This window comes from Montipora foliosa, chromosome 12 (assembly GCF_036669935.1).
Source record: "Montipora foliosa isolate CH-2021 chromosome 12, ASM3666993v2, whole genome shotgun sequence".
NCBI classification, from domain to species: Eukaryota; Metazoa; Cnidaria; class Anthozoa; order Scleractinia; family Acroporidae; genus Montipora; species Montipora foliosa.
In genome coordinates, this window is record NC_090880.1 from 15,982,743 (window position 1) to 16,009,735 (window position 26,993).

The 26,993-nt window shown below is 40.1% G+C and overlaps 2 protein-coding genes and 1 pseudogene across 3 annotated transcripts in view; all 3 read left to right on the forward strand.

Annotated features, from left to right (window-relative positions):
• LOC137979864 (uncharacterized) overlaps positions 1-1,469 on the forward strand; it is a 4,166-nt pseudogene extending 2,697 nt beyond the window's left edge.
• LOC137978830 (uncharacterized) overlaps positions 1-11,809 on the forward strand; it is a 49,118-nt gene extending 37,309 nt beyond the window's left edge. For both annotated transcript variants that reach the window (XM_068825924.1, XM_068825925.1), the window contains exons 5-6: positions 6,343-6,478; positions 6,655-11,809. In XM_068825924.1, the coding sequence (XP_068682025.1) occupies positions 6,343-6,478; positions 6,655-7,188 (670 nt within the window). In that variant the 3' untranslated portion in view covers positions 7,189-11,809. The remainder of the gene's footprint in view (positions 1-6,342; positions 6,479-6,654) is intronic.
• Positions 11,810-12,629: 820 nt separating this feature from the next.
• Positions 12,630-26,982, forward strand: LOC137978831 (uncharacterized skeletal organic matrix protein 5-like). The gene is made up of 6 exons (XM_068825926.1): positions 12,630-12,864; positions 13,723-13,837; positions 20,932-21,054; positions 22,338-22,371; positions 25,789-25,927; positions 26,313-26,982. The coding sequence occupies exons 1-6, from the start codon at positions 12,691-12,693 to the stop codon at positions 26,814-26,816; spliced, it is 1,089 nt and encodes a 362-aa protein (XP_068682027.1). The 5' UTR covers positions 12,630-12,690; the 3' UTR covers positions 26,817-26,982.
• The last annotated feature ends 11 nt before the right edge of the window (positions 26,983-26,993 follow it).

The following is a 26,993-nucleotide window of genomic DNA, read 5'->3' on the forward strand; positions in this document are numbered from 1 at the left end:
AAAGAGAAGCTGCTACAAATTTAAAAGGAACACTGCAAATAAAAGACACATCATGCGCGCGCACTCTCCCAGTGGGACTCAGTACATATGAAATGAGCGTTTCCCTTCCTTTTTCAAACACCGTTCTGTCAGAACAAAGAGTGTATTTGTGAGGTTTTGTACTTTTTGTGGAGATGTGGAAGCTCGAGACAGTATATGTTAAAAATGCGTGGCTGAAAAAGATATCGACGATGTGATAGAGCACTATTTTCATCGTGGTATGACGCTATTCTCGGTCTTTTCAAAAAATGGGAAGGCCTTCATATGTGTGTGCGAACACTTAAGAGATGTCTGAGATCTCTTGGATTGGAAAGGAAAGGAAATGTCTAGATAATAGATAATTCCAAAATAAGAAGTGTCGTGCGTGAGGAAATGAGAGGCCCTGGAAGTTTATCAGGGTACAGAAGTATTTGGCATGCTCTGAGACTGCGTCACCATATTCATGTTCCCAGTAATTTGGTGGCAAATATTATGAAGGAAATTGATCCTGTTTGGGTGGAGGAGAGGAAATCTCGACGCTTGAAGAGAAGAACGTTCGTCTTAAAGGGAGCTAATGGTTCGTGGAATATAGACGGTAATTATGTTTAAATATACAGTACAATTACCCCCACGCCCTTCCCATTGGAAGGAGAGCAGGTTAGTGACTAATCCCCTTCAATTTGTAATGCGCAAACTCTTTCCTTTCTAGGCTACGGCAAGCTAAAACCATATTGTTTCCCTATGCATGATGCGGTGGATGGATTTAGTCGAATAATTTTATGGTTGGAAGTAGCCCGAAGTAACAATGACCCAACAGTACTTGCGGCCTTCTACCTCAAATAAGTACAAGAAATAGGTGGCTGCCCTTTGCTTCTTGTAACTGATTGTGGATCCGAGAATTGCATTGCCGCTTCCGTGCAGTGCGTCTTTCGTACCAATCAACAAGATGATCAAGCAGGTGCAAAGTCTCATAGATACTGTGTCTCACCTGCCAATACACGAATTGAAGGACGATGGTGGTTATTTTTCAGGCGAAACAGATTGAATTTATGGATAAACCTGTTCAAGGACTTGGTCAATTATGGATTGCTTTGTCTGGGGAATATACTTCATGTGGAACGCTTGTGGTTCTGTTTTTCAAAACTTTTTCAGGACACCTTAAAGAAAGTGAAAGATCACTGGAATAGTCACAAGATTTCTACGTCTTCATACAGTTCTGTTCCTCTGGTACCAGATGTTATGTACTTTTTACCAGAATATTATTGCCATGAAGGATATTTAGTTTCGGTGCCTGAAAATCTGGCAGAGGATATGGAAAAACACTGCCAGAGTGAGGCGGAAGACAATTTGTACCTTGATTATCTTGAGTACATCTTGGAAAACAATGGCTGGTCTTACCCTTGTAGTGTTGTAGTGAAAGGGAGGCCTTAAGATTATACCAGTGCATATAATTGGAATTTAGAATTTATATATCTTTTCATACATATATGTATATAGATAGATAGATAGATAGTTACTTTTGTTCAGTTTCACGTGCGCACTTGCATCTCATGCCTCTCCTTGTATGACTTGACAAAAACATTGCGTCATTTAGGAGACGACTTGCGCGTAATTTTAACAAATTGATGTCCGTTTTTCATGCGTCTGTCCTGTTGTTGATCATGAATTTCGTGATAACATCGTCAAAGTAGCTGTGGATCCAAGAGGCGATAATAGAGGAGTCAAAATTAAGTCAACACACGAGAAGAACGCGGTACAAAAAATGCCAGAAACTTCAATTTTATTCAATTTGACGCTACCAATATCGCGTCAATATCGCATAAATTATAAATTTATGTGTCTGTCCGCTTATTGAAAGGAAAATTAGCCAATGAGCGCGCGAGAATTCTGAAGACGTCGTAAAATTTCTTTTCGATTATTTCCCTCCATCTGGTATATGATAATTTAACTGCATATAACTTGTAAGAATTGGTGGACTTAAGAAATCTTACTGGACGAAAAAGAGCAACTGAACTGGAAAGTTCAATATTACACATGGAAATATACCTTTTCAAAAGAGCAACTGGGAAATACTGGATAGCTAACCTCTTAATATATACAATTACAATTACAATTCTATGTGATACAGTCAAAAAAACCAAGGGGTAAAAATTTGATCATAGTACCACTTTAACAATGATACTCTCAATAATCTCAGCAGATATAGGCGCCTTTTTAAAACACCAACTGGCTTATCACGCCTAGCAGCCTCCAAATTATGACAAATCCAACCTTAGAACTCTTATAAACCTTAAAAAGATAAGCAACCATAAACTAACAGGAAAAGGAGGCACCAACCTAACCCCGGAAACATCACATTCAATAAACTTCAAAATCTTTCTTATATCTCTTCGTTGTAGAATCCGCCTAAGACTTCAGTAATGTCGAAATAGCTCTCCTAGGTCTGGCTAGGCCAGTACCTTTTATCCACAAAAAAAAAAACATTGCAATAATCCCAAAATCAGGCCAGTGCCTCTTATCCACTGAAAAACATGGACCTAGCGTCCCATGACAATAAAGCTATAGAGACTGAAAACTTTATACAAACAGCCAAAATGAACCCACTGAACCTATCACTACCCAACAACGAATTGGTGTTACGCCCCTGATCCAAAGCAGGAGCACGAAAACACAATCTACCACAAATCTAGAAAATCTTTTAGAAATAAGACGACGGCCAAAAGGGCACGACTATAATGGGAATGGCCCTAGAAATATGCAAATAACGAATAGCAAAAGAATCCACTGAATGAACCCCCCAAGCTTTCCTCTAAAAGACATGAAACAATTGTCTGAAATCTGCCAATCATCTATATCGATTATTCGACTAATACAATCAGCTCTCTAAATTTCAGTGCGAGGGATCCACTGGACTTCTAACTCTATACCATTATTGGTGCAGAGCTGAAAATTCTCAAGAGCAATACCATGTAAATCATTTCTCATACTTCCCACTTGTATGATTTTACATGCACTTTGACTATCACAAAACCACTTTACGTAAGAGCCAACAATAAGGGTAAAAGACGAATGTAAAGCGAACAAAATGGGAGATAACTCCCTCCATGTAGAACTTATTCTACGCTTTTCAAAATTCCATTGCTTATTTACAAACTTGCTCCCCATTGATATCCAGGTGAGTACCACATCCCTGTGGCGCTTGCGTCCGAATAAACTACATAATTGGACATTCTGTACGGAGAATCCGACACCACCCTCAACTCAGTCAACTCAGTGAGGCCAACTCCCGTGCTGATACCAAAACGATTACTCAAGAGAATCTTAACAGATTTAGCGATACTATTTTACCCGTCGCTCAGAAATGGTAATGATGCCATTTAAAAGGTGTTCCATATAATCCCCAACCATTCGAGAACTTGACTCTGACACCATTTGAGACTTCTCATCATTGGTGATAAACCCTGACTTCCTTAAATCAGACCAAACATTAGTAGCTCGGACCGCACAGGTGAAACGGTCCAGCCATCATCAAGAAATAAAGCAATATTAACACCGTTGAACCGCCAATACTTCTCAAGCGGCTTAAGCCACTTAGTAAAAATGTAAGGTGCAGAAGACAGACAGACACTTCGATCCCCAAAAACCTCAGATGATCTGGATGAATTTCAATATGGCGGTACCCGCTTCTAAGATCAAGAGTTATCATAAAAGAACCCTTTTGGAAACAGGATAAGGCAATCTCAATCTTCGTACTTGACTCCATGTTTAAATAAGAAAATTGTTGATGTAACAGAGATCAAGAATTAACCTCTTTTTACCGTTGGGGGGATGGGGGGGGGGGGGGGGGGACACACTCAAAGGATTGACAACATCAGGAGGCCTGTTTAGTTCCATAACTCTACCCGAATGTAAGGGCTCCAGAATGGCTGCGTTAACAAACTCAGAATGATCCAAAGCTGATTATTGCGGGATGTATACCCAAGGGGAGGTTTCCGAAAAGGCAAACGGTAACCCTCGCATATAACTGATAATATATATCTAGGGGTACCTATTGCTGCTTGAAGCATATTCTGAACGGCCTAAAATAGCAGGAAAATAACTTGGATGAAAACAGGGAAAGAGGTTAGAGCGGGCGGGTGGGTGGAAAATGAACTAAACGCCAGGATGGAGAACGTAAGCGAGAGGAATCTAGCAACTCTTCTAAGCCTTAAATACTAAACACCAACTAATCATGAAATCCCTGGAGACGCCCTAGCGGCGTGCTCCAACCAAACACGAGAAACATCTGCTAGCGAACTGCATAAATTTCATACCAGCGGAAAATACATTTACGTTCTAATTCGCTACGCTCAGCCGAACGTTAATTATTTTCCCCTTCAAAAGACATAACTAAATACAACAACTTGATGGTTGGATGCTCAGGCAGTCCAACCAAAGGAACGAGAACTTCACAAAGTAAAAAATAAACAGTGGTCTTACCGCGAAAAACAACAGACCCTTTTTTTTTTGCAGTGTTTGTTTTTATTTGCAGCGGTTCCTTTTTTTGTTTCCAGTGCATCTTCTTTGCTTGCAGCGTTCGATTTTGTTTGCAGCAATCTTTTTTGTTTGCACCGTTCGTTTTTTGTCTGCAGCGCATCTTTTTTGTTTGCAGCGCTTCTCTGTATTTGCAGCATTTCCTTTGTGGGCCATCGTACGACAGCGACATCTTTAATATCGTCAAGCTTGATTAGTGGAAGTTCCGACGGAAAATTTTGCACTAACAGGGACCTTGACATAAATTTGCTGGGCTAACCACTGTTTATCTGTCGGTAACTGGACTGATATCAAAGCTTCTATGGCTTCGCTGAAGACGAGGGAAAATCAGCAATTACGGATTGGCTTTCTGAAGATAATGTTTTAGGGCCGTGTAGCCGTCATCTTGGTTTTCGTTTTCGTACATTCTGGCTTCTCTTTCTTTTCTTTCAATGACGTTTAAAGGGAACCTCCACTAACACAGGAATATATTTTTAAAATAGTTAACATAATGTTCACAATCAAAATTTTTCGAAAGTTTTCCAATAAGAGCGTTTGTATCCGAAATAAATGAATTTCAAAAACGCTTGTTTTGGTTTTTAAATTTCCCGGGCGCCGCCATCTTGAATAATTGTGACGTGTCATGATTGCCCTATTGTTTTAAAACAAAAGCTCTTTGTGCAAATACAAAAGAGCAACCATAACACGTCACAATTATTCAAGATGGCGGCGCCCAGGAAATTTGAAAACCAAAACAAGCGTTTTTGAAATCCATTTATTTCGGATACAAACGATTCCATTAAAAAACGTTAGAACAATTTTGATAGTAAACATTATGTTAAGTATTTTGAAGTTGTATTCTTGTTTTAGTGGAGGTTTCCTTTAAGCCACCTGAACACTTCATCGTGGGCCATTGTTGCGTACTTTCTCCCTTCTGCATCCGTTTCAAATTTGAAGCTCGTCGACGTTAAGCTTCTTTAATTGACCTTCACGGCCCCTCCTGCAGAAAACAGGACAACATGGAACCAAACATTCCTCTACAAGGAGAGAGATGACGACAAGGAGAAAACCCCACTTGATTTTAGCTTCTGCAGGTCTTGTTCTTCGGTGACAGGTTGTGCGTGGCATTTTCTTTGCCGCTTCGTTAAAGATTTACGATTTGAGCATCAAGCATTTGATTTGACCTTGCACATTTTGGGCTTAGAGGAAATTTGCAGGCCTCTGTTGAATGGAGGGCGTTAAGATATCTTTCCACCGAATGCCGAAATTTTAGTAGTGTTGATTTATTGTATTCTCGCTTCGGCATAAAATCTTCGTAAGGCCGATTTTTGGGATTAAATCATTCTCGATCGCGGAATGATTAGTGGCTTCAGAGGTTGCGAGTTTCCGCCCTTGTCTTCTTTTAATGAGGGATAGGAGAAAATTTCAAAACTAGCCCAGAACGCCTCAAATCGACACAAGGACACAAGGCGAAGTAAGATTAAGTATATTTTATTTACTTTTTTCGCTGAAAACTAATATTAGCCGGTTTTTTTCTGCATTTCATGTTTCCCATATAAACCCTACAAACCGTTACGTTGACTGAGCATTCAAATTATAAGTTTGGGTCACCTGTCAGTTGTGTTGTGTTATTTTGAGCAACAGTCAATGTTTTGGTTAGACTACGAGCAGTTACTCTTTTTTCTTTAGTCCGTCGACCAAAAAGCGAGACACGCAAATGGCCACGCGCGTGATTGGCTCTCACTAAATCTGAAGAAAAAGAGACTGCTCGCAGTCTATATTTTGGTCTGCGTATGCCTTTCTTTGATTTAGGACTTTAAAAAATGGGGACTACCTTCTGCAATTACCTTCTGGAAAGATTCGTGTGTACTGTCACATGTCAAGCCAAGGGCTTGGAGACTGTGGAGGTGGAGGATGGACGCTGGTCATGAAGATTGATGGTCGCAAGGTAAGTCTAAAGATGAGCGTGATCTGTTCTTAAATTTTTTTCGTGAAATGTATGCAGCCTTCCTCCTGGCGCACAGGATTACGCCATAGCATTTGAGAAGAAAAAATGAAACAAATATTAGAATGTTGTCAGGATCTCCAGGTTTATTGCTAACAAATGTTTTTGTCTGCATTTAGCCAACGTTTCACTTCGATTCTGAATTATGGAGCAGCGATAAAGAGTTCAATGTCAGCGCAGGACAGATTTTGTTTGACAACCATGAGACAAAGTTACCAGTCTACTGGAACACAAATTTTTCCAAGATCTGCATCGGTATGAAGAGGATCGGACAGCAGGCAAACTTCATCGTCATTCCCAAGGAAGCCACATCCCTGCACGCGCTGATCGCCGATGGTAATTACCGTTCCACATCATTGGGTCGTGATTCATGGAAGTCGTTGATTGGTCCAAGTGGGTCCTTACAAAAGAGGTGCGAAATAGAAGGATTCAATGCAGCATGTGGCGATGATGCTGCCAGAAATGGCCCAAAAGCAAGAATTGGTATAATTGCTAACAACAATCGTCATGAATGCTTAACTTGTGACTCCAGAATCGGCTTTGGTACTGGAGGACCTAGCGATGACACCAACACGTGCGGAAACGTGGCCTCGTTTAATGCCGACAATGGAGACAGATACATTAAAACTATTGGGTATATCCTAGTGCAGTAAAAAGCGCATAAACGGAGGTTTTGGCCTTTCCTGAAGTTGCAAAAGTTGTAATAATTTAAACAGATCATCGCACCTCTCACCTGCATTAAAAGTTCTGTCCCTGTGATCAATCATCATATCATCACTATCATTGCCAGTGATTATTAAGTTATTAATAACAACAAATATAGTTGTCTGAAAGAAATGTATGTTTGAAGTAAGAGATAGAGGCGAAAGATAATAGAAGTGATCCTCGAACTTAACTGGACAATTAGTATCACTTTACAGTTTATAGCAATTAGTGTCATTTTATTGGACTTATAGACACCTGAAAAATTTAGGAGGCCAACAGGATTGGAACCATCTGCGATGGCGGTGCAATCTCTACCAAAAGAGCTCAAGTGCTTATGTAAGTCAACAATGCACGAGGAAAACGTTTATTACGTCTTTTATAAAATCGTGACGAAATGAACTTCAGGGTATACGTATCTCTTGTCAGTGAATCCGATCTCAGGTTGAACCTGTTTTTACTTAGGTTGAATTGATGATCCTCATTTTACCTAGGTTGAATATGCACTCTATGTACTGTAGTTTAATTTAAAGCAGCTATCAGTCCCCCAAAAAGGACTGAAAGCACCGGCCTATACCTTCCCTCCGGGTTTCATTCTTCCATTATCAGCTTTGTCTCGCAAACCCTTAATTAAGAGTTGTCAGTGATGATGAACATTCTAATTTTACAAAAATGTCCACCGGCTCAGCCATGTTGTAATGTGTTTTGATGTCATGTACGCCATGTTGAAGCTTCCCACCCAAAACTTCCCAGGACAATGAGATGAGCGAGAGGGCCCTGGGTAATTTTAGAAAATGGCGAACGAAGTATCAATGCAAAAACCTTTATTCAGTTAAGGGCTAAATGTAACAAGTCTTTATGAATCATGGCTTATGGTTGCCAGCTTGACTACAGTGTAAGCCAAACAGGGTGTCACGTGGAACCAATCTACAGATCTTCTTGTACCAGGTAACTTTTAATATAATTGAGAAATATGGACTGCAATCAGTACGTATGTCGAGTATTTAAAAGATTCTAGCTACATCCCAGACTTGTCGGCTAGAATCTTCATTAAGCTTCATCAGATTATAAGATGATAATTATGCTGCTGATTTTTCATTATCGTAAGCAGCTTCCATGCATTACATTCGCAAAACGTTATTGTAAATCATTAGCTACAGTACATGTAGCTTAAAAGAAAAATTATTAACATTCTGTTATTATATTTAAATTGTATTTCTTTGTCTCGCTTAGAAGTATAAGTAAATTTATTATGTCGTGAAAAAGTTTTCGTTGATTCACTGTTTCTACTTTTAGTTATTATGTCACTTACTTTGTGGCCCAAAATACTAGCAATAAGTCTGGTTTCTCCAGACCCTGTGACCCCATGCCTCTGGAATTTCTGCCATACTTAGCAAACCTTTTTGTTAGGTAACAAGTTAGTGCATGTTCAGGTTGTTCCTGGTAGTTCCATTGACTGTCCATTAAGTACTAAGAAAAACTTCATGAAATCTTAGTGAATTACCCTTATCACAGAGGCTATTTGGAAATTCCAGAAGGATGGGACTTACAAATTACTATTGTTTAAAATTGTTAAAATCCCTATATTTTGGTGTCTTTTGTGGATTAATTATGAAATTACCCTGAGAGTGGATTGAGGTATTGGGTGCGATCCATCAACCAAAATTTCTGGAAATTTTGGTCCAAAGCTCAATGGAACAGTTCAGTGCAACCAGAAAAATTTCAAAACCTTTTGACGTGGACCACTTTTCCCGGGGGGACCGGTATGAATCTTGGTTGAATGGACCAGACCCATTTAAATTGGTATCCACTTTGCAGTGGTGAGAGTGGGCGAGGGTGTGCGAGATAATGCGAGTTTAGGCGAGTTAAGGCGAGATAAGGAAATTTGAACATAATCTCAAGCTGCGAGTTAGGGCGAGTTAAGGCAAGTTAAGGTTCCAGAGTAGGCCTGGTTTCTCTTACGCATCTCAACATATCTTTTTAATTCTTGAATATTTTGTATCATATTATTGGTTTCTACATTCATACAATTATCCATTCAGTCTCAACATAACAACATAGCAAAGGCGCAAAGAAGTGTACTATTTACTTACCGGTACTCGAACTCGGACCCTCCAGGTCTAACCCTGTGTCTTTACCACCACACCACAACGACGAACATGCTCAACCCGACACGGTTCTTTTCACCCTAACCCTAACCCTAACCTGATATCCATTTACTGAATAACCAAAAATAATCCTAAACTGACCCTGCTTTTTTTTTTCTAGGCTTAATTTAGGTATCAAACAAAGTTTCTTCAATTTATCTGAGTGTATATTCAACCTTGGTAACATGAAAATCACCACTTTAACCTAATTAAAAACGGATGCAACCTGAGAACGGATTTTACCGGCAACATATCCACTTGTATGCGAACAAATTTAATCAATCAAAATCGCTTTACTATTATTTTTTTAATCATTGGTCTCCTTCATCCGTAAAACCGGTGTGGCAGCCGGATTGGGTTATTCAAGCAAGGGTTGCTTACACCGGCACTCGTAACCCATCTAAGCAGTTGTATTTCATATAATCCCCATTTAATCAGAAGTGCGAGTGAAATGAGAAAATGAGAATTTCTTTTGAAGTCGTGATCGTTAAAGGGAGAAGTGGTCTTCGCTTTTATCTCCACAATCGAAGCGGTTGTCTCTTTTAGACACGTGAAAATTTCAGATGGCTTCAACGGAATTCCAAAGCCGGTGCAACAAATTTCCCTTTCGTAAACGGTCGTTGCCATTTGAAACGGTCGATGCCATTTATAACGGTCGACTACACACTTTACTTCAAAGAAAATTAAAAGAAACAAACTAAGAATAAATATTAACAAAAATTAAGACAAAAAAGGAAAAAAAAAACAAACATTTATAAAATAAAAACTGGAGGAAAAAAGAGTCCGTAAAAAAGAGTCCGTAAATAGACTCGAACTCGGGTTCTTAGCCCTCACCCTAAACAGAACCCGAACCCGAACCCGAACCCTAACTCATATGACCAGCGAGACACAACTCCCAGTAACCGCAACCTTTTGAGTTCTTAGACCTAATGAGTGTAATTCAGAGCTAAAAAATGGCATCGACCGTTTCAAATGGCAACGACCGTTCTGAGAAATGGCAACGACCGTTTCAAATGGCAACGACCGTTTACGAAAGGGAAATAAGCGTCGGTGCAATGCTCTACCAACTGAGCTATGAAGGCAAACAGTTGGGGGCCAACTCATGTATTGCCGTGAAATGATTAGATGAATGAAGTAAATAGAGGATATTACACGGTGGCGAGAAGATATGAATTTTGTGTTCGAGTGGGAAGAACAATATCTCGCTCGTTGGCGCTTGCCACGAGAACATAAAATTCATAGCTAACGTGTAATCTTCTTATTATTATGTGGACAATAAATATAAGTTTACATTGGTAGAGATTGAAAGCAGGCAAATACTGGTTATTATACAAACAAAAATACCCTGTGCCCAAATTATGAAGAAGGTCTACATATAACACCGTCAGTTAGGCCAACATACATGTGAACTGGTTTCAAATACGCTTAATAAAAACTCGATTATTTGAATCATCAGATAAAAATGTACTTTCCGATCTGGCAGTTTTTCTTTCTCACAGCATTTTTTTATTGTAAAATAGTAATTAGCAATCGGTGATAGTACTATCGGCAAAGTTGTTAAAAAAAGTTTCGAAAATATGTCAGACCATGAAAATGTCCTTTCTTCCTGGAGTTATTGGAACGAGCTGCACTGAGTCTCTTGAGATGGAATCTTCTTGTTACATGCAGTATCCACTAGTTTACTAATTTATTTTTAACCCTTTCCAGTTTCACAGAGTGGTAGCGCGCCTAAGCCTTTTTAACATAATACGGTGACTCAAATAGTCTCTCCAGAAGTCAAAGTCGAAGGTTTCTTTAGCATTTACTTTAAGGCCTATTACACCCTGGAAGAACGACAATTTACATTTATTTCATCAACATACGAGTTTCCTCCTATTTACAATTTGACTTCAAAAGGTAAAAGAACTTGTCGAACTCAGTCAAATCTCCAATTGAAGCCTTTTAGCTTTGGAAACGAGCCAGTTATTAGCAAACAAAAACTGATAAATTCTTGGGTGTCAAAGGCGCTAATTATCCCGTACATTCGTCGTGAAATTTCCAATTTTCAAAGCCACCTTACATTAATTTGGACAACACCCTCGTTCCTTGGAAAAAGATAAAGTTCACCTGTCCTTTATTACCGCTGGATTTAACCAGCAATTAGGCCAGAATCACGCCATGGGTATGCAATAACGACACTCAAAATACTGGTGGGCTTACTGACTTTCAATTCATTGTCTTCCTATTGGCTGACTGAGTGGTTTGAAACAACTCTTAAAATTTTATGACCGAACTAATTGTTATATTCTCAGCATTTCAGTTACAAGTTTATAACACCGTGAGCTTTATGATCTTTGAAGCAGTTACCCCTTAGAGCTATCATGATATGCGCAATTGTCTTCTTCGTGTTATTCGAGTTTTTTGCCGAAGTCCCTGGACGATTTTGCACTTCACAAGGTTAGTTTTCCGAAATTGATGATTACTTCTTGATGTTCGTTTTAAAAGAAAGGCAGCAAAATATAGGATGCTCACTGCAAAATTGTTAGAGCATGCTTCATTTTATGTGTGAAACAAAGCAGTACTTTCTAACGTAGCTTCGGTTCGGGATCAGGGCATATCATCATGACATCATGATTTCGCTTAAAAATCGTACATCACCTAGGTAAAGAGAATTTAACTCAGTCTTGAATTTCCATGATCTGAAGAAAATAAATTAAGTATTATTGTTATTCTTACTTTTATTCATATACGATTTTCAAAACGCCTCAGTGAAAATATTTTCATACTTATTTTATCAATATAACATAATGCAACCTGCTCAAGTTTTGAATGAGAAATTTGAATCAGGATTGAAAAGTGAAATTAATGAGCGTTTGTTGTTAAACAATTTGCCACAACAACGAGATATTATGTTACATATATATATCGTCAAGCAGGTGGTTTCATATATCACAATTTTTGCGCTGTCATGCTTGGTCTTGACGGCAAACCTGAGCCTGGTATGAGGAAAGAATAAAATCTTATATCTTTAAAATTGGTTCAAGGTTGTATTCGAGAAGAATCCAAAACGCGTAAAGGTAATCTTACAAACTGAGATTTTGTCGTCTTGCATTCCTTTTCTGTCACATAATCCCTCACTAATCATTCTGGAGATTTGGTAGAGTTTCGTGCTTATGAAAAGGTGGAAAAAAATCACACTTTTTGTCTCATTTATGATTGCTAACACCCAGTTTTATGTCAGATGGGTGTCGCCAAATAGAGTTCGAGCCAGCACATTCAGCAGACGGAAAACGGTTACGAAACCACCTGATTCGCACAGAAGACGTAATGTATGATGATTTCTGTGACGTGCTTTGCTTCATGGATCCCGACTGCGTCAGTTACAATCTGAAAACGGCGAGTACTGATGGAAAATACAAATGTGAGCTGAATAATTCAACTTTCGAAGGAGAAATAGAGAACTTGGAGGAAAATTCAGAGTATCGATATCGTGGAATAAAGGTAAAGGAGTTAGGTTTCAGAAATTATGATCTACCCAACCTTTTTTTCAATCAGCTAGGAGAATTTAATCTGTTTGGATTTCATTTCTTTGTCGGTAAAAATTAAAGGGCCTGAAAATTTAGAAATTAAAAAATCTTAAGGAATTAGTGTCTCATAGTTACCAACTAATCATTGTTTTGCTGAAAGAAAATAATGTACAGACTGACTTTTAAGAGAGCTAAATATTTGAAAACGACATCTCATATGTTAAAGTGAGCTACACATTAATTTTCCCATTGCGAATCTTTAAGGTGGTCTTTAAGTTTAGAAATGTTTAGCTTTTTGGTAACGAAGTATCGGAAAATTATATTAACGGTTCGAAACTCCCAAACAGAAATTTACTGAGGCAGTGTTTTCGATCGAACTCCTGGAGTCAGTGGCATCGGGCGTCAAATTGCCACACCGGGGATTTCCGGACTGTATTCATAACCCATCAAGAAAGTGTACAATTTATTGTGGGAAAAAAGGGACTGCTTCTTAAGGTATCTCAACATTGAAAGAAAAGTCTTTTTAGTGCGGATCAATGCAGTGTACACTGCCAGCCAATGCATTTGAAGACCGGTTGCTTTTCTCGGTTTCTTTGTCAATAGTAACTGAGCAAATCAACATAACATTTTTGAGTAAAACGCGATTAAAGTTACTTTGTGACAACGATCAGGGGATTTTTTAATTAATCTCACAACTGTGCACTAAATGATATGAATCTTTGGTACGCCATGTTTGCCATATATCCAGATTTTATTTATTGGGGAAAACATCCGGTACGTTAGAACTTTACAGGTTTACCAGCAGCGTTTTATTTTTTGTCCTCTTTCCAAGAATGTATGTTTGGGCAAATCTTGCAAGGGACAGTCAACTTGTCAAGTTGGCTTTACGGACAAAGGATATCGGTGTTTGTGCAGTGCTGGATTCACGGGACCTTTCTGTGAGACAGGTATTGTAGCATCAGTTTTGTAACGTACCCTCCCCACCCTTCTTATAACTGACTTTTGTAAAAAAAAAAAAATAATAAAAATATGCGCATGTGTAGATAACTATCTAAAAACGCCCTATATTTCGTGTTTAACAGCTTATATCTCAAAAAACGAACTCGGATAATTACCCGCATTTCTTATTGCTGAAACGTGATGCAGGCTAAGATGAAAGTCTCTGCAAAGTTTTTAAAAAAATATCTGAAGGGGATTTAGAGCAACCTTAAAAAATGTGAAGATTGCTATGAATCTGCTCCAGAATTTTTTCTTTTTTTTTACACTTTGTAGAAAGATTTATCTTAGTGTGCTTATCACTCTCCACCAATAAAAATATGGGGGTCACCCAGTTTGTTTTTTAGATATTAGAGCTTAAACACAAAATATAGGGGGTTTCTGGATGTTTCTTTTTTTGCCATGGTAACCTATTATGTCACATCAATGAGTGCGTCTTGTTGAGCATTTATTGGTGTTTCATATGATATCATAACATTGCCGTTAAGTTAAACAGTTGGATAGATTCAATCCTTCCAAATAGTACAGTTTAGCGATAGTGTTAAAACTGGTTTTAGCTTCCTTAAATAGGGTCAAGTTATGATTTTTATAAATGCATGATCGTTTTAGTATATCACACATGCAAGTTTCACGAAGCCGACACGGTGCAACGCCTCCTTAAACCTGTTTCCCAGCACCGTTGCACATTTTATTAAATTTCAGCTGAAAGATTCAACTTGCAACAGCAGCTTAAACTGACTTCAGATAAGGGCATGTTCACAAGGTTATCTGGATAACCACTGTGGCGTATTCTTTGTTAGAAATGTGCGTTGTTTTCTGCAAATTTTAGTTTTCAGTGAAGTCTTAGTTCTGAGAGACGCTAGGGCTTAGCCTTTGATGACGCTTTCCCTGACCCCCAAAGGGTGACTGGAGGTAAAGTGCGTGAACTGGAGAGTTTCTGTCGGTTTTAAGTGCGTGCTCACACCAAGAATAGAGTGTCCTTGTTTGTATACCGTGACAGGTATAAAAGATCGGAATCTCAGTCATTAATTTTATAGTCGGATAATAGCTATTTGCTAGCTCTGTGAAATTGTTTATTTATCCTTTGGTTATGCTCCAAAGAGAAAATATGTCGTCGATGTATCTTTTCTAAAGAAGTCACTGTGGATTGTATAGACTTAGTTTGATGATATCTTTTCAACCGCAGTCATGAAAATGTTGTCAAAGGATACTGCGGTCTCGTGCGTTTGAAAGTGTTTTTTCCCGTTAAACAAGAAATAATTTTCTTGCAAGATAAGGCTGAACAAATCTTTGAGGAAGTGAGTAGGTATCGGAGGGTTATCAGTTTACGGAATGTTTCTTGTGTCCCATATACATAGGTGGAGCAGGCGATTGGCACGCCCAGCGGTAACGAAAGTAATTAGACACATAATAGAAGACCAAAAATCTCATTGTTGTTGCACAAATTATAGCACTAATTGGGTTATTCAAATATGGGCAAAATTATATCGTTTTATTAAAAATTGCAGCCAAATTTGCCCTTTAATTTCGTTTTATCAACGTCATTCCAAAAAATTAACCGTCAACCGTCAAATGACCTAAAAATGTATCTGTCAACAGTCAAAATGGCTAATTTATGACCGTCAACCGTCAAAGGGGACCCCACATTGAGAGCCTCTTAACTCGGGTTGGTGTTGATAGCTACCCTGAGCTAAGTTGCACGATAGCAAGGTTAGCGTTAACTGGCCATTGGTTAGTACTGCAAAGAGCTTCACTGGCGCTAACCAGCGTAAAACACAAGATATGTCATAGTACTTTACCAATGAATGGCGCTCTCCATATGGTGAGAAAGTCGGCTCTGGGGCCCGTTTGTCGAAAGTCCCGAAAGTTTACGGGCCATTTTCGGGTGTCACAATTCCCTCTGAATCTCAAGAACGGAGAGGATTTAAGACGCCAAACTTCACAGTCATTTTGCTTTTTGTTACTTTGAAAAAATTTCAAAACACTGGTTCTCTAGAACAAGCTCCCACCACTTCCGGAATTCAATGGCACGAGGGAGAAAATTAAAAATATATATACCTTCTTACAGTGTGATTTTTTTTTTTTTTTTCATTTTCATATCTTGTTGTTGTTGGCATCCTTCAGTCGATAAGACTATGGAGTAGCACACTGTGATTTGGATGAGGAGCATTGTCTTGAATGGCTAAAGAGACCAATTCTGGAAGAAGGAAGGGGTAGTTTCTAAAGAAACTGTGGTGCTGCGTCGGTGGGGAAGTAGTATACAAAAATTTGGTTTCATCAACGGAGTTGATAATGTAAATTGGCCACCGTACAGAGATTCTAAAAGCTGACGTTTCGAGCGTTAGCCCTTTGTCAGAGCAATTCTGGAAGAGCAGCTTCTGCTGCAAAACTGACAAACAAGGACCGAGGGCTGCTGTGAGGTAGTACAAGCTTGCTGTCTGGCTGTTCTTTTTGCTCTGGCTCCATCATTTGCAGTACGAACTGCCTTCTCCCCACTTTCCAGACCTTGTGAAACAATTTGTTTCCAAATAGTTCTGTTGTCCGCAAAAGCTTCCCATGACTTCGTGTTGATGTTGCAGGCCTTCATTTCACGCTTACAGACATCCTTAAAGCGAAGTTGAGGCCGACCTCTCCTTCTTGACCCTGTTGCGAGCTCACCGTAAAGCAGGTCTTTTGGAATGCGGCCATCAGCCATCCTGTGGGTATGACCCAGCCAGCGTAGACGGCGTTGACGTAGAAGTGTATACATCAATGGAGTCGCTGCTCTGGAGAGGACCTCATTGTTTGGCACCTTGTCTTGCCAAGTAATTCCAAGAACTCTACGAAGACATCTTAGGTGGAAAGCTTGGAGCTTCCGTTCTTGAGTGGAATATGTTGTCCAAGATTCACTGCCATACAATAAAGTGCTGATGACACAGTCCTTGTAGACATTGACTTTAGTGGGTATTTTCAGGTGTTTGTTTTCCCAAACTCTCTTGGCGAGTTTGGACAGAGTTGTGAAAGCCAAGCCTATGCGCTTACTGATTTCCACATCCAGAGATAAGGTGTCAGTCAATGTAGAGCCTCGATACCGGAACTGATGGACAACTTATAAGTTTTCCCCATTAATTTTCAGAAGAAGCTGGGCTGGTGTAGTCTGTCCCATAACCTGGGTCTTCTTAAGGCTGATTGTAAGGACAAACTGATCACAGGAGTTGGAGAACCTGTCAAGTAGCCTTTGAAGTTCGTCTTCTGAGTGGGAGACGAGAGCTGCATCGTCAGCATACAGTAGGTCTCTGATGTTGACTGTCCTCGTCTTTGACTTGGCACGTAATCTCGAGATGTTAAAGAGATGACCGTCAGATCTGGAGTGGAGGTAGACGCCATCAGTTGAAGACTTGAAGGCATGTTTCAAGAGCAGAGAGAAGAAAATACCGAAGAGGATGGGAGCTAACACGCAACCTTGCTTTACACCACTCTTCACTTCAAAGTCGCTGGAGATATCACCATCAAACTGTACAGAGCCTCTCATACCGACATGAAAGGATTTCACTATGCTGAGGAGCTTTGGTGGACATCCCATCAGAGGGAGCATACTAAACGGACCGTCTCTGCTTACGAGGTCGAAAGCCTTGGTCAGGTCTACGAAAGACAGATAGAGAGGCTGGTTCTGTTCTCTACACTTCTCCTGTAGTTGGCGGACAGAGAAAATCATGTCTACAGTTGACCTCTTTGAGCGAAATCCACACTGGGATTCAGGTTATTTCCTTTCTGCGAGTGTTTCTGCGAGTGTTTCCAATGCAGGCGAACAGCCTGCCAACAATGACCAACGATAGTTGTTGCAGTTGTGTCTGTCCCCCTTGTTCTTGAACAGCGTGACGATGTTGGCATCCTTCATATCTTGAGGTACTGAGCCTTCTTTCCAGCATTGTGTTAAGAGCTTGTGCAGGGACACCAGCAAACTTGACTTGCCACTCCTTAAGACTTCAGCTGGGATACCATCCTTCCCGGCAGCTTTCCCTGATGGCAGCTTGTCAATAGCGTTGGGGAGCTCTTCTAATAGTGGTGGTTCATCCAGTAAGGGCATCTGCGGGAGAGGGTCGATGGCGTCAAGGACGGACTGTTGAACGATGTTTTCTCTTGAATACAGTTCGGAGTAGTGCTCCACCCATCTTTCAAGTTGTTTGGTTTTGTCTGTGATGATTGTTTCTGCCTTTGATTTGATAGGGGTGGTCTTGCTGATTTTGGGACCAGCGGCCTTCTTTATACCTTCAAACATACTATTGATGTTGCATCTGCATCTGCATCTGCAGCTTACTGGATGTTACTGCACAGGTCAGATCAGTACTCGTTTATACAGAGCCTGACTTCACATTGTACATTGCTTCGTGCAGACCTTAGAGCTTCAAGTGACGCTGGAGATGGCTTGTCCTTGTATGCTTGCAGTGCCTTTCGCTTAGACGCAATGAGTGGGTCGAGTCTATCAGAGTTGGAGTCATACCAGTCATTCCTTTGGCCTCGCTTCTTCCTACCAAAGGCTTAGAGTGCAGTAGAGTACATAGTGGTCTTGAGATTATCCCACTGCTCAGTTGAGGGTGCTGCATAGTCCCCTATAAAAGTGGAAGAGAACAGTGCCTCAAAGTTGGTTGATTGATCTGGATGTCGGGTCTTGGTGACATCAATCTTTGGCTTCCGCTCATGTTTGGCATGATGAAACTTCCTTGGTTGAAGCCTTATCTTACTGCACACGATGGAGTGATCAGTGTCGCCGTCAGCACTGTGGTAGGGTCTGGTCACAAGAACATTTGTCAAGAAGGCCCGTCTAGCAAGAATGAGATCTAACTGGTGCCACTGTTTGAGCGTCGATGTCTCCAGGACACTCTGTGGTGTGGCTTTGTGCTGAAAAATGTGTTGGTAATGCATAATTCATGATAAGAGCATAGTTCTAACCCACACCAAAATGACCAAGACAATTTGGCCATGCTTCATTGTCACTACCTACTCGTGCGTTGAAGTCACCCAATATGATCAAAGGTTCTTGCTTGTTGTAGCCTTGGATAGTGGATTCAAGCTGGTTGTAGAGGCTACCCTTGATATCATCAGGGGCTGTACTAGTACCAGTGTTATCAAGCAGAACCTTGTAGAGTAGCGAATTTCTCACCTCAAAACCAACACCATACTCGCGGACTTCCTCTTCCTTCTTGCCATGCCAGAAGAAGGTATAGTCAGATTCCTTCAGGCATCCGGACTCTGCAAGTCGGGTCTCCTGGAGTCCAGCAACGTCAATCTGGAGACGCAGGAGCTCATTGTTAATAACAGCAGTCTTTCTAATGTCAGAAATTGTTAAGATGTCATTGGATAGTTCAGGTGTCATAGTGCGCACATTCCAGCAACCAAGTCTAAAAGTTGGTTTCTTAGGTTTCTTTCTCTCTTTGTAGTTGTTAGGTGCAAGAGTTACTGACCACTTTTCGGTGGTATCCTAACTCAGTGAGGCAGGTGGCCAGAGGCGGGACAGCACCTTACTGACTGAGGACTGCACAGCTTAAGGCGGGCGGTAGCTATCCAATGAGGTTAAATAACCTCTCCCACTGTCGGGAGTGACCCCTGGCGCCAAACCATACGCCCACTTGGCTTCAGCTTAAAACCGGTAACTTACGCTCCCCGTGTTGTTGCTGCACAGCGGTGACACTGCGAAGCTAGAGTTTTGCGTGACCTGTCGAGGAAGGACTGGAATCCAAGACAGGTCGATCGATGAAGGGATGAAAGGTTTTATGTGAAAAAAAAAAGAAACTTTCTCGAGCAAAGCAACGAAGTTTCAAGCAGGTGTCATCTTTATTTGGTTAGTGTTTTGTATCATATTTCTCCATTGCCGTCATGCTCATCTTCTGGAGTGTGGTTTTTCTGACTTCGTAGGTCCACACTATCCAAGTAGACGAGGAAGAAAGTACATTTCTGCTCAATTTTCATGAAAGTAAAGGAAAAGAACTTTAAAAACATGCATTCATTTGAACATGTTTTCGCAGGGTAATAGAAACATTAAAAAAAAAGCCCCATTAAAATTACGCAACCGCGCACCGGTGGCTCAGTTGGTTGAGCATCGGGCTGCCATGCGGGAGGTCGTGAGTTCGACTCCGGCCCAACCAACACTCGTGGTCTTTAAATAACTGAGGAGAAAGTGCTGCCTTTGTAATAACATCCGCAAATGGTTAGACTTTCAAGTCTTCTCGGATAAGGACTAAAAACCGTAAGCCCCGTCTCACAAATATCTTCCATGTTCATTAGTTTCCTATGGGACGTTAAAGAACCCACACTCTATTCGAGAAGAGTAGGGGATGAAGGTCCCGGTGTTGTGGCTGTCCTCTGTGAGTATATGGGTGGGTGGGTAGGGCAGGTCCACGTCAGCTGAATAGCTGCCAATACTTCAACCTGCTCAAACAAATAAATAACAAACAAACAAACAAACGGTTTGTCCTCGAGTTTTCCAAACTTTCAGCCACTACTCGATCAGCTTCCTTTTCCAGAGCTTTTCCACCCTCCCGCTCACTTCTCTTTAACGTTTCATGATGACTTGGAAATAAATGTGCCATTCTTTTGCCGGCCTGGATTTTTTTACCCGACGTTTTTGTCGCAATGTTATTTTTACTAATGCTTGAAAAGTAGACTACTACACGACTGATAAATCAACGCGAATATCAGTCGTGCAGTAGTCTACTTGACTTTCATAAATATTTTTTAATCAATTTTGACTGATCACCACCTTCTCTGTTCCAACGCTGTGCCAGAGTTGTCGTCCACGGTTTTTGCAAAGGTTTTAAAAAATGTTTGAAGCAATGCGTGACATATTACAGTCGCGTTACCTGCGCAGTGACGTAGCGCATAAACAATTAGTGCGAGCGTCCTTAAATCAATTATAAGCGTGCGCGATGCTTTTATGAGGTAAAATCTTTTTCAAGTGCAAGTGCTCAGAGTAGAGAACTTATACACCACAGGAGTTGTAGCCAACAACTTCAGAGGAGATTTCAAAAAAACCTAACGTCACGTTGATTTCTGAAATCTCTTCTTCAAGATATTGACGAGTGTGATTCTGATACGACGTGCAATGCTAATGAAGTTTGTGATAATACCATTGGATCCTTCATATGCACCTGTAGACCTCCATACTACTGGGATGGAAAGACCTGTGAACAAGGTGAATGAAATTTACTTTCTCAAAACGTTTGTTTTTTCCCTTTTTGTCGGAAGAATAAATGTCGATACATTACAATTCTCTTTAATATCATTTGTATAGGAAATCGTAAGAACGAGAGTGCATCTCGTGACTTATGTGCACGAGTGATGTTTGGAAAGTTTTCAAAATTGCACGGGCCGTAGGCGAGTACAATTTGAGAAATTTAAAAACATCATGAGTGACCATAAGTCCCGAAATGCACGAGCAAGTTCAAAGGAGTTTTTGTTTATTATATACCTAACAAAATCACTCCGTCCTCAAGCACCTTTCCCCATAATTGGCTAATCAGAGGACGTTAATTTTTTTCCGGCCACAGCTGGCGATAAAAGCTGGCGCAGATAATTCATGACGTCTCTCGCAAGTTCTCGCGTTCCCCCAATTTTATCGTGGCTAATATTTTTTGGCTTTTTTACGCATGTTTTCGGCGCGGATCGGCCTTTATGCTAACAGAAAATGGACCCGCACATCGATCTCATCCAACACAGCAGCAGCAGCTGCAGACAAAACGTGGAGAGCTTTCAACAAAAGCACAATATGGGATGTGTGTATAAGCCATTGCGAACAAATGGTGACGGGGATATCAGAATGCGAGTTGGATACGTGAATCGTTTACGTAGTATTTTTCGCGTCACGTTGTAAGAAGCCTATAGGAAATGCCCTTGGCCTTATTAATTTATCGCTGCAAGAGTGCTTAATCTCGTTCACTGGCATTGTACTGATAGAGGGAGATTTGGCACCTATTAAATTCCCATGATTTTCCTTCAGATGCTACGATAATTTATTTTCGGATATGCTTCGTCGGAGTAGACCAAAGACCAGTTCTGATAATTACGAAAACATAGAGAAAATGTGATGAGATGCGTAAGACAAAGCTTGAGGGAAGGTATACGTGCTTTCAGTCCTTTTTAGGGGATTGATAGCTGCTTTAAACTAGGTAGAATGCATTAAAATGAGGATCACCAATTTAACTTAGGTAAAACGGATTTAACCTGAGACCGGATTTGGCAACATATACACCACAAAGTTGCTCAATTTCTATGCTTCCATGGTAACTTCCGCATTGCACTCTGTAATCTTTTTATGCATTCGTCATTGACTAATCAGACACGCGACTATTCTGTTGGGTATACACTAGTAAAGGTATATGCGCATACTCTACATCTTGCATCTTAATTTATATAAGTTTATAGCAACACAATGATATGTTACTTATTTTCTTTCTCTTTATGTTGAATGGGATGAAGCCTCCTCGTGCAAGGAAATTTATGACAAAAAAATGTGAGTATTAACACCATAAACGCATAAACGCACCACAAACGACTACACGAGAGGAGTTAACTGATTGCATAAGGTTTGGGAAGTACTCCAAACTGTACACAATAAGTAAAAACAGAAATATAATGTCCAATTAACACAACCAAAGTTAAGTACCCACATGCAACCACAGTTATGTCTAGAAATGCACTCAACAACAAAAAATGGCATAACAAAATTTCGCCAACAACGTGTCAATGTTAGTACAAATATATGGCAATGTTGACAATTTTGGCGAATACTGTTCAGATCGCCAAGCCTACGTAAATTTCCTCAACGCAAACTAGCCTGCCTTGTTGGCGATCCTGATGATTTTGGCGAATCTGGAGACTTTGGCCACTCTGACTAGTTTGGCGAATTCTTTTCAAATCGCTAAATCTATTACCCCAACACTTACAACCCAGCCATGCTGACGATTTTGTCTAATGTGCCAAGTCTAGTCGTAGATAAGGTCTTACTACACATTTTAATGTGTAGTAAGACCTTATTTACGCTCCACTTGACTTCTTAAAACAAATCACAAAAATAAAAATAAAAAAATTGGTAAAGTGATAATAACACAGGGAGTCAGAGTGATCCAGCGAAAGTGATTGTGCAGCTTTTGCCTCATGGTTAAGATTATTCCAGAGCCTTGCACCAGGCTGCTTTTAAAGAAATTTGTCTTTGGCATTGGAAGTGTCAAGATTCCTGAGATATAATTAATGTTAATTTCATTGATCTTTATAAAGGAGTCTCTCAGGTGGGGAGAAGATTGATCTTTGAGGATTTTGTACATAAGTGAAGCCTTCATATGAAAGCATCTAGATTCAAGGGTTTACCATTTCAAATTATTCAACACATCAACAGACAGCCCCCCCCCCCTCCAACTCGGTTTTGAAGAGACGAAAGATGTAATTCTTCTTAAGCTGCTACACTAGCGCATGCCTTTTTAACAAACATGCTCAATATGAGTCTGGAAAATCAGCTTTTCATCTAAAAGGACTCCAGACATTTATTAAAGGGAACATATGAAACCACATTATAGTCAATGGAGATAAATAACAATAGATAAATCCACAGACTTATATTTCAAATTATATGTTGAGCCAATAAGCATTAGCTCAGTTTTAAGTGGACAGAATTGAAGCCTTTGAACAGTGAGCCAGTCACTAAGATATTCTAAATCAGAATATATATTATTGGCAAGTACTTTTACATCAAAACCAGTGGCAAAGATTTGAATATCGTCAGCATATAAACAGGTTGTAGTAAATTCTGAGCAGTTAGGCTGAAATCATTAATATAGATAAGGAATAGCAAAGGGCCAGGGATAGAGCCTTGAGGAACTCCACACAGTATGTTTCTTGGTGCAGATAACCATCCATTTACGTGACATTGTTGTTTTCCTTCAGCGGTAAGATAAGTCTTAAACCACATCAGTTATCTCTCACAGACTTCATAAAAGTGATTTTCTCTTAGTCTAGTACAATGGAATGCTCAACGGAGTCGAAGGCTTTTTGGATGTCAAGAAAAAGTACTCCTGTTAATTTTCCCTTATCCATATTCTCAAACCAATTATCGCAAATTTGAATTAGCGCCGAGACAATCTAGTGAAGTGGTCGAAAACCTGACTGAAATTTAGTGGGAATAGATTTGTCCCTTAGATAACGGTAAAGCTGCTGGAAAACTTCTTTCTCGAGAACTTAGCCTGCGAGGAAGCTCTCCAATGGGGTCTCGCCCGAGATTTTTGGGCGCGAGCGATGTATCGCATGCGTCTTGCGGAGCGAGCCGAGAAAGGTTTTTGGCCCCCGCCCCATACCTCTCGCAGGGCCCCAAGCCTCACGCGGCTCACTTCAGCATCCGCACATAATCCACCGCTCGCGCCCGAAAATCTCGTGCGAGACCCCAATGGAGAGCTTGCTCCCAGGCTAGATATAAAAATTCTCATTCATTACCTATCCTTCATGCTGTGAAATACCATTGCTCTTCGTCGCTTTTTCACTCTTTCAACTGTTGATTTCACTGTCCAGTTCGGCACAGTTATTACTCCAAGCTTGCATGTTTTCTATTTTTTGAAGGAAAGCACTGATCTCCGATTCCGTTCGCCTCCATCAAATTCATCCCGCATTATGTTGGGGGCATGTTTCTCGTTTTCCATTTCCATCCACGTTACCTATAAATATGAAAGCGTGATAATCCTTTCACAGAACAAATAACCTTATGAAAATGTTTGGGAGTTTAAAGGATTGTATCGAAAGTTATCTTCTTCTGGAAAACGTGCACGTCACTGATAGTGACCCCTCCCTCCTTCCTAATGTATGGAAACATAGCTTTTTTACTGAATAATTGTTTGAAGTGAACCTCAAGTGGAAAACTCCGTCTGCAACCACAACTTTTTAAATGGCATGTAACTTAACACAGTCTAGCTGTTCATTGTAACCTATAGCCTTTTTAGGTCTAGTCTCTTACCAACTCAGGCCAGCATGGGAATTAATTACAATTTCTACCCATCCATAGTAACACCTCGCTCAAAAACAAATAACTTTAATTATGAGCGAAAAACCTCGCAAAAGCTTTTCTTCTGAGATGTCTCTTATCCATAATTTCTACTATTTGGCCCACTTTTTTTAAACTCTTCTTTTTTGCGCACTTCTTATGAATGGACCTAATGAAGTGCAAAATTCTATTCTATTCCTCTGTTCTCCATCTTTGTCCAGCCCTTGGTGATCATGAATGAGAATGATCCTCGCAAAACCGTTCTCTAAATTAGGGGAGTTAAGGCATCCAGGCCATTGACCAGATAGGTAGTCATAAATCAGACAATCACTCTTTTTGACCCAACAACAGTAGCCTTCAAAATAGCCGGAAAAGACTCACAATAGACGCTGTTAGTATTTAGTAATGAGCAAGCAAACACAAAAAGTGACAAGGTCTTTTGCTTTCTAAGACAACACTTTTGAAATTGTTTCTAAAATGTCACCACTGGAATAAACTGAATTTCCGGGTTGATAATTCACAGTGATTGTCACAACATTATGTTTTCTGCTTCTACCATATTATTGTAGCTTTACTTCTATCAAAATAAGGTTTCTTCCAAGAAAGCATTCTTGCCCCTTATGTCAATTCCCTTCAAAATCGTCTGCCGTGTTGAAGAAAATGCAATTTCCACCAATTTTGCTGCTTTCCAATTAACCCCTCTAGATCTTGCCCTCCGGCCCATTATATTTGCATTAGATTCTAACCAAATTGTGTGGCGACTTTGACAAAAAAGCAACTTTCTCCACTTTTGCTTACCTATACCTTTTTTTCCTCATCTTGGCAAAATTTTGCCGTTTTTGTTGTTCCGTGCATTCTGGACATATCTGACAAGCAAGCATACTGTTCATACTATACTCTTCCCAGATCAAAAGAGAACAAAGCATATCCAATAGAAGTGGGAGGTCAGACTGTCAATATCTACTGTCACATGACAACAACATCTGACAATAACGCATGCGAAGACGGAGGTTGGACGCTGGTCATGAAGACTGATGGCACAAAGGTATATACGAAAAAAATAACAAAAGGTTAAGTTTTCCTTTCTAAAAGAAGAGTAGCAAACATTCAAGGCCTATTTTGTCGCAGAGCCTGGGCTGTATTACAATGATAGCTCCATATAAAAAATCGAATCGAAATATCGACTGTTTTTAAAATGTTAGATGTCACAAACACGTCGCAAATGAACATTTTTCGTCCTCTAGACTCTCAGTAGTGCAAGGTTCTTTCTTCTTCCATGTTGGTTTTTTCAGCTTTGTTTGATATATACTTATATAAACTATTTATCGCTGACGTGTTTAATGATTCTACTCGTTCTCAATGGTTTTTATATATTCCCATTCGTGTTGTTTGGAGAAGACCACGCTCTAAGTGGAATCTCTGTTTTATAGCAAACCTTCCTGTACGATTCCCCTTTCTGGCAAAACAACGAAAGCTTCAGCCTCTCAGCAGGAGAGACTGGGTTCGACAAAGAAGAAACCAAGCTACCTACTTACTGGAACACATCCTTCACCAAGATCTGCCTTGCTATGAAGAATGGTGTGACAGATAGGATAAACTTCATAGTCGTGAACATAGGGGCCTCTTCCCTATATTCACTGATTGCTGACGGGCAATACAAGGATAGCAGTCTAGGGCGCGACAAGTGGATCTCACTGATTGGGTCGCAAGCAGATCTGCAAGACCACTGCAACAAGGAAGGATTCAACGCTCGGAGCACCAAAAATGACCGAGCTAGGGCAAGAATTGGTATCATTAGTAATGACGCCGACAATTGCGATGGTTGTAACTCAAGAATCGGTTTTGGTACTGCTGGAGAGCACAATCACAACACTTGTGGATACATGTTACGAGATAAAGGTATAGCAACGATGGGATACATCTTTGTACACTAAAAACTGCATGGATCAGCAAACAAGAAATGTGGTGACGATCATAATAAACGGATTGCATGATTAATTAATATAATACGGTTCGTAATCAATCGACTTAATTACGGCGCTTTTTGTAATTCTGCGAATCTCACCTTATTCAAACTATCAACCGCCATACCACGTTCTGGCTTCGATTAG

What these genes read in the sequence shown, in the direction of transcription:
- LOC137978831 (XM_068825926.1), top strand. Translation starts at nt 12,691, where the DNA reads ATGTATGATGATTTCTGTGACGTGCTTTGCTTCATGGATCCCGACTGC. An exon ending in TGGAAAGACCTGTGAACAAG is followed by an intron (nt 21,055 to 22,337) that starts GTGAATGAAATT and finishes AATGGGATGAAG; the next exon opens with CCTCCTCGTGCAAGGAAATT. An exon ending in GAAATTTATGACAAAAAAAT is followed by an intron (nt 22,372 to 25,788) that starts GTGAGTATTAAC and finishes TACTCTTCCCAG; the next exon opens with ATCAAAAGAGAACAAAGCAT.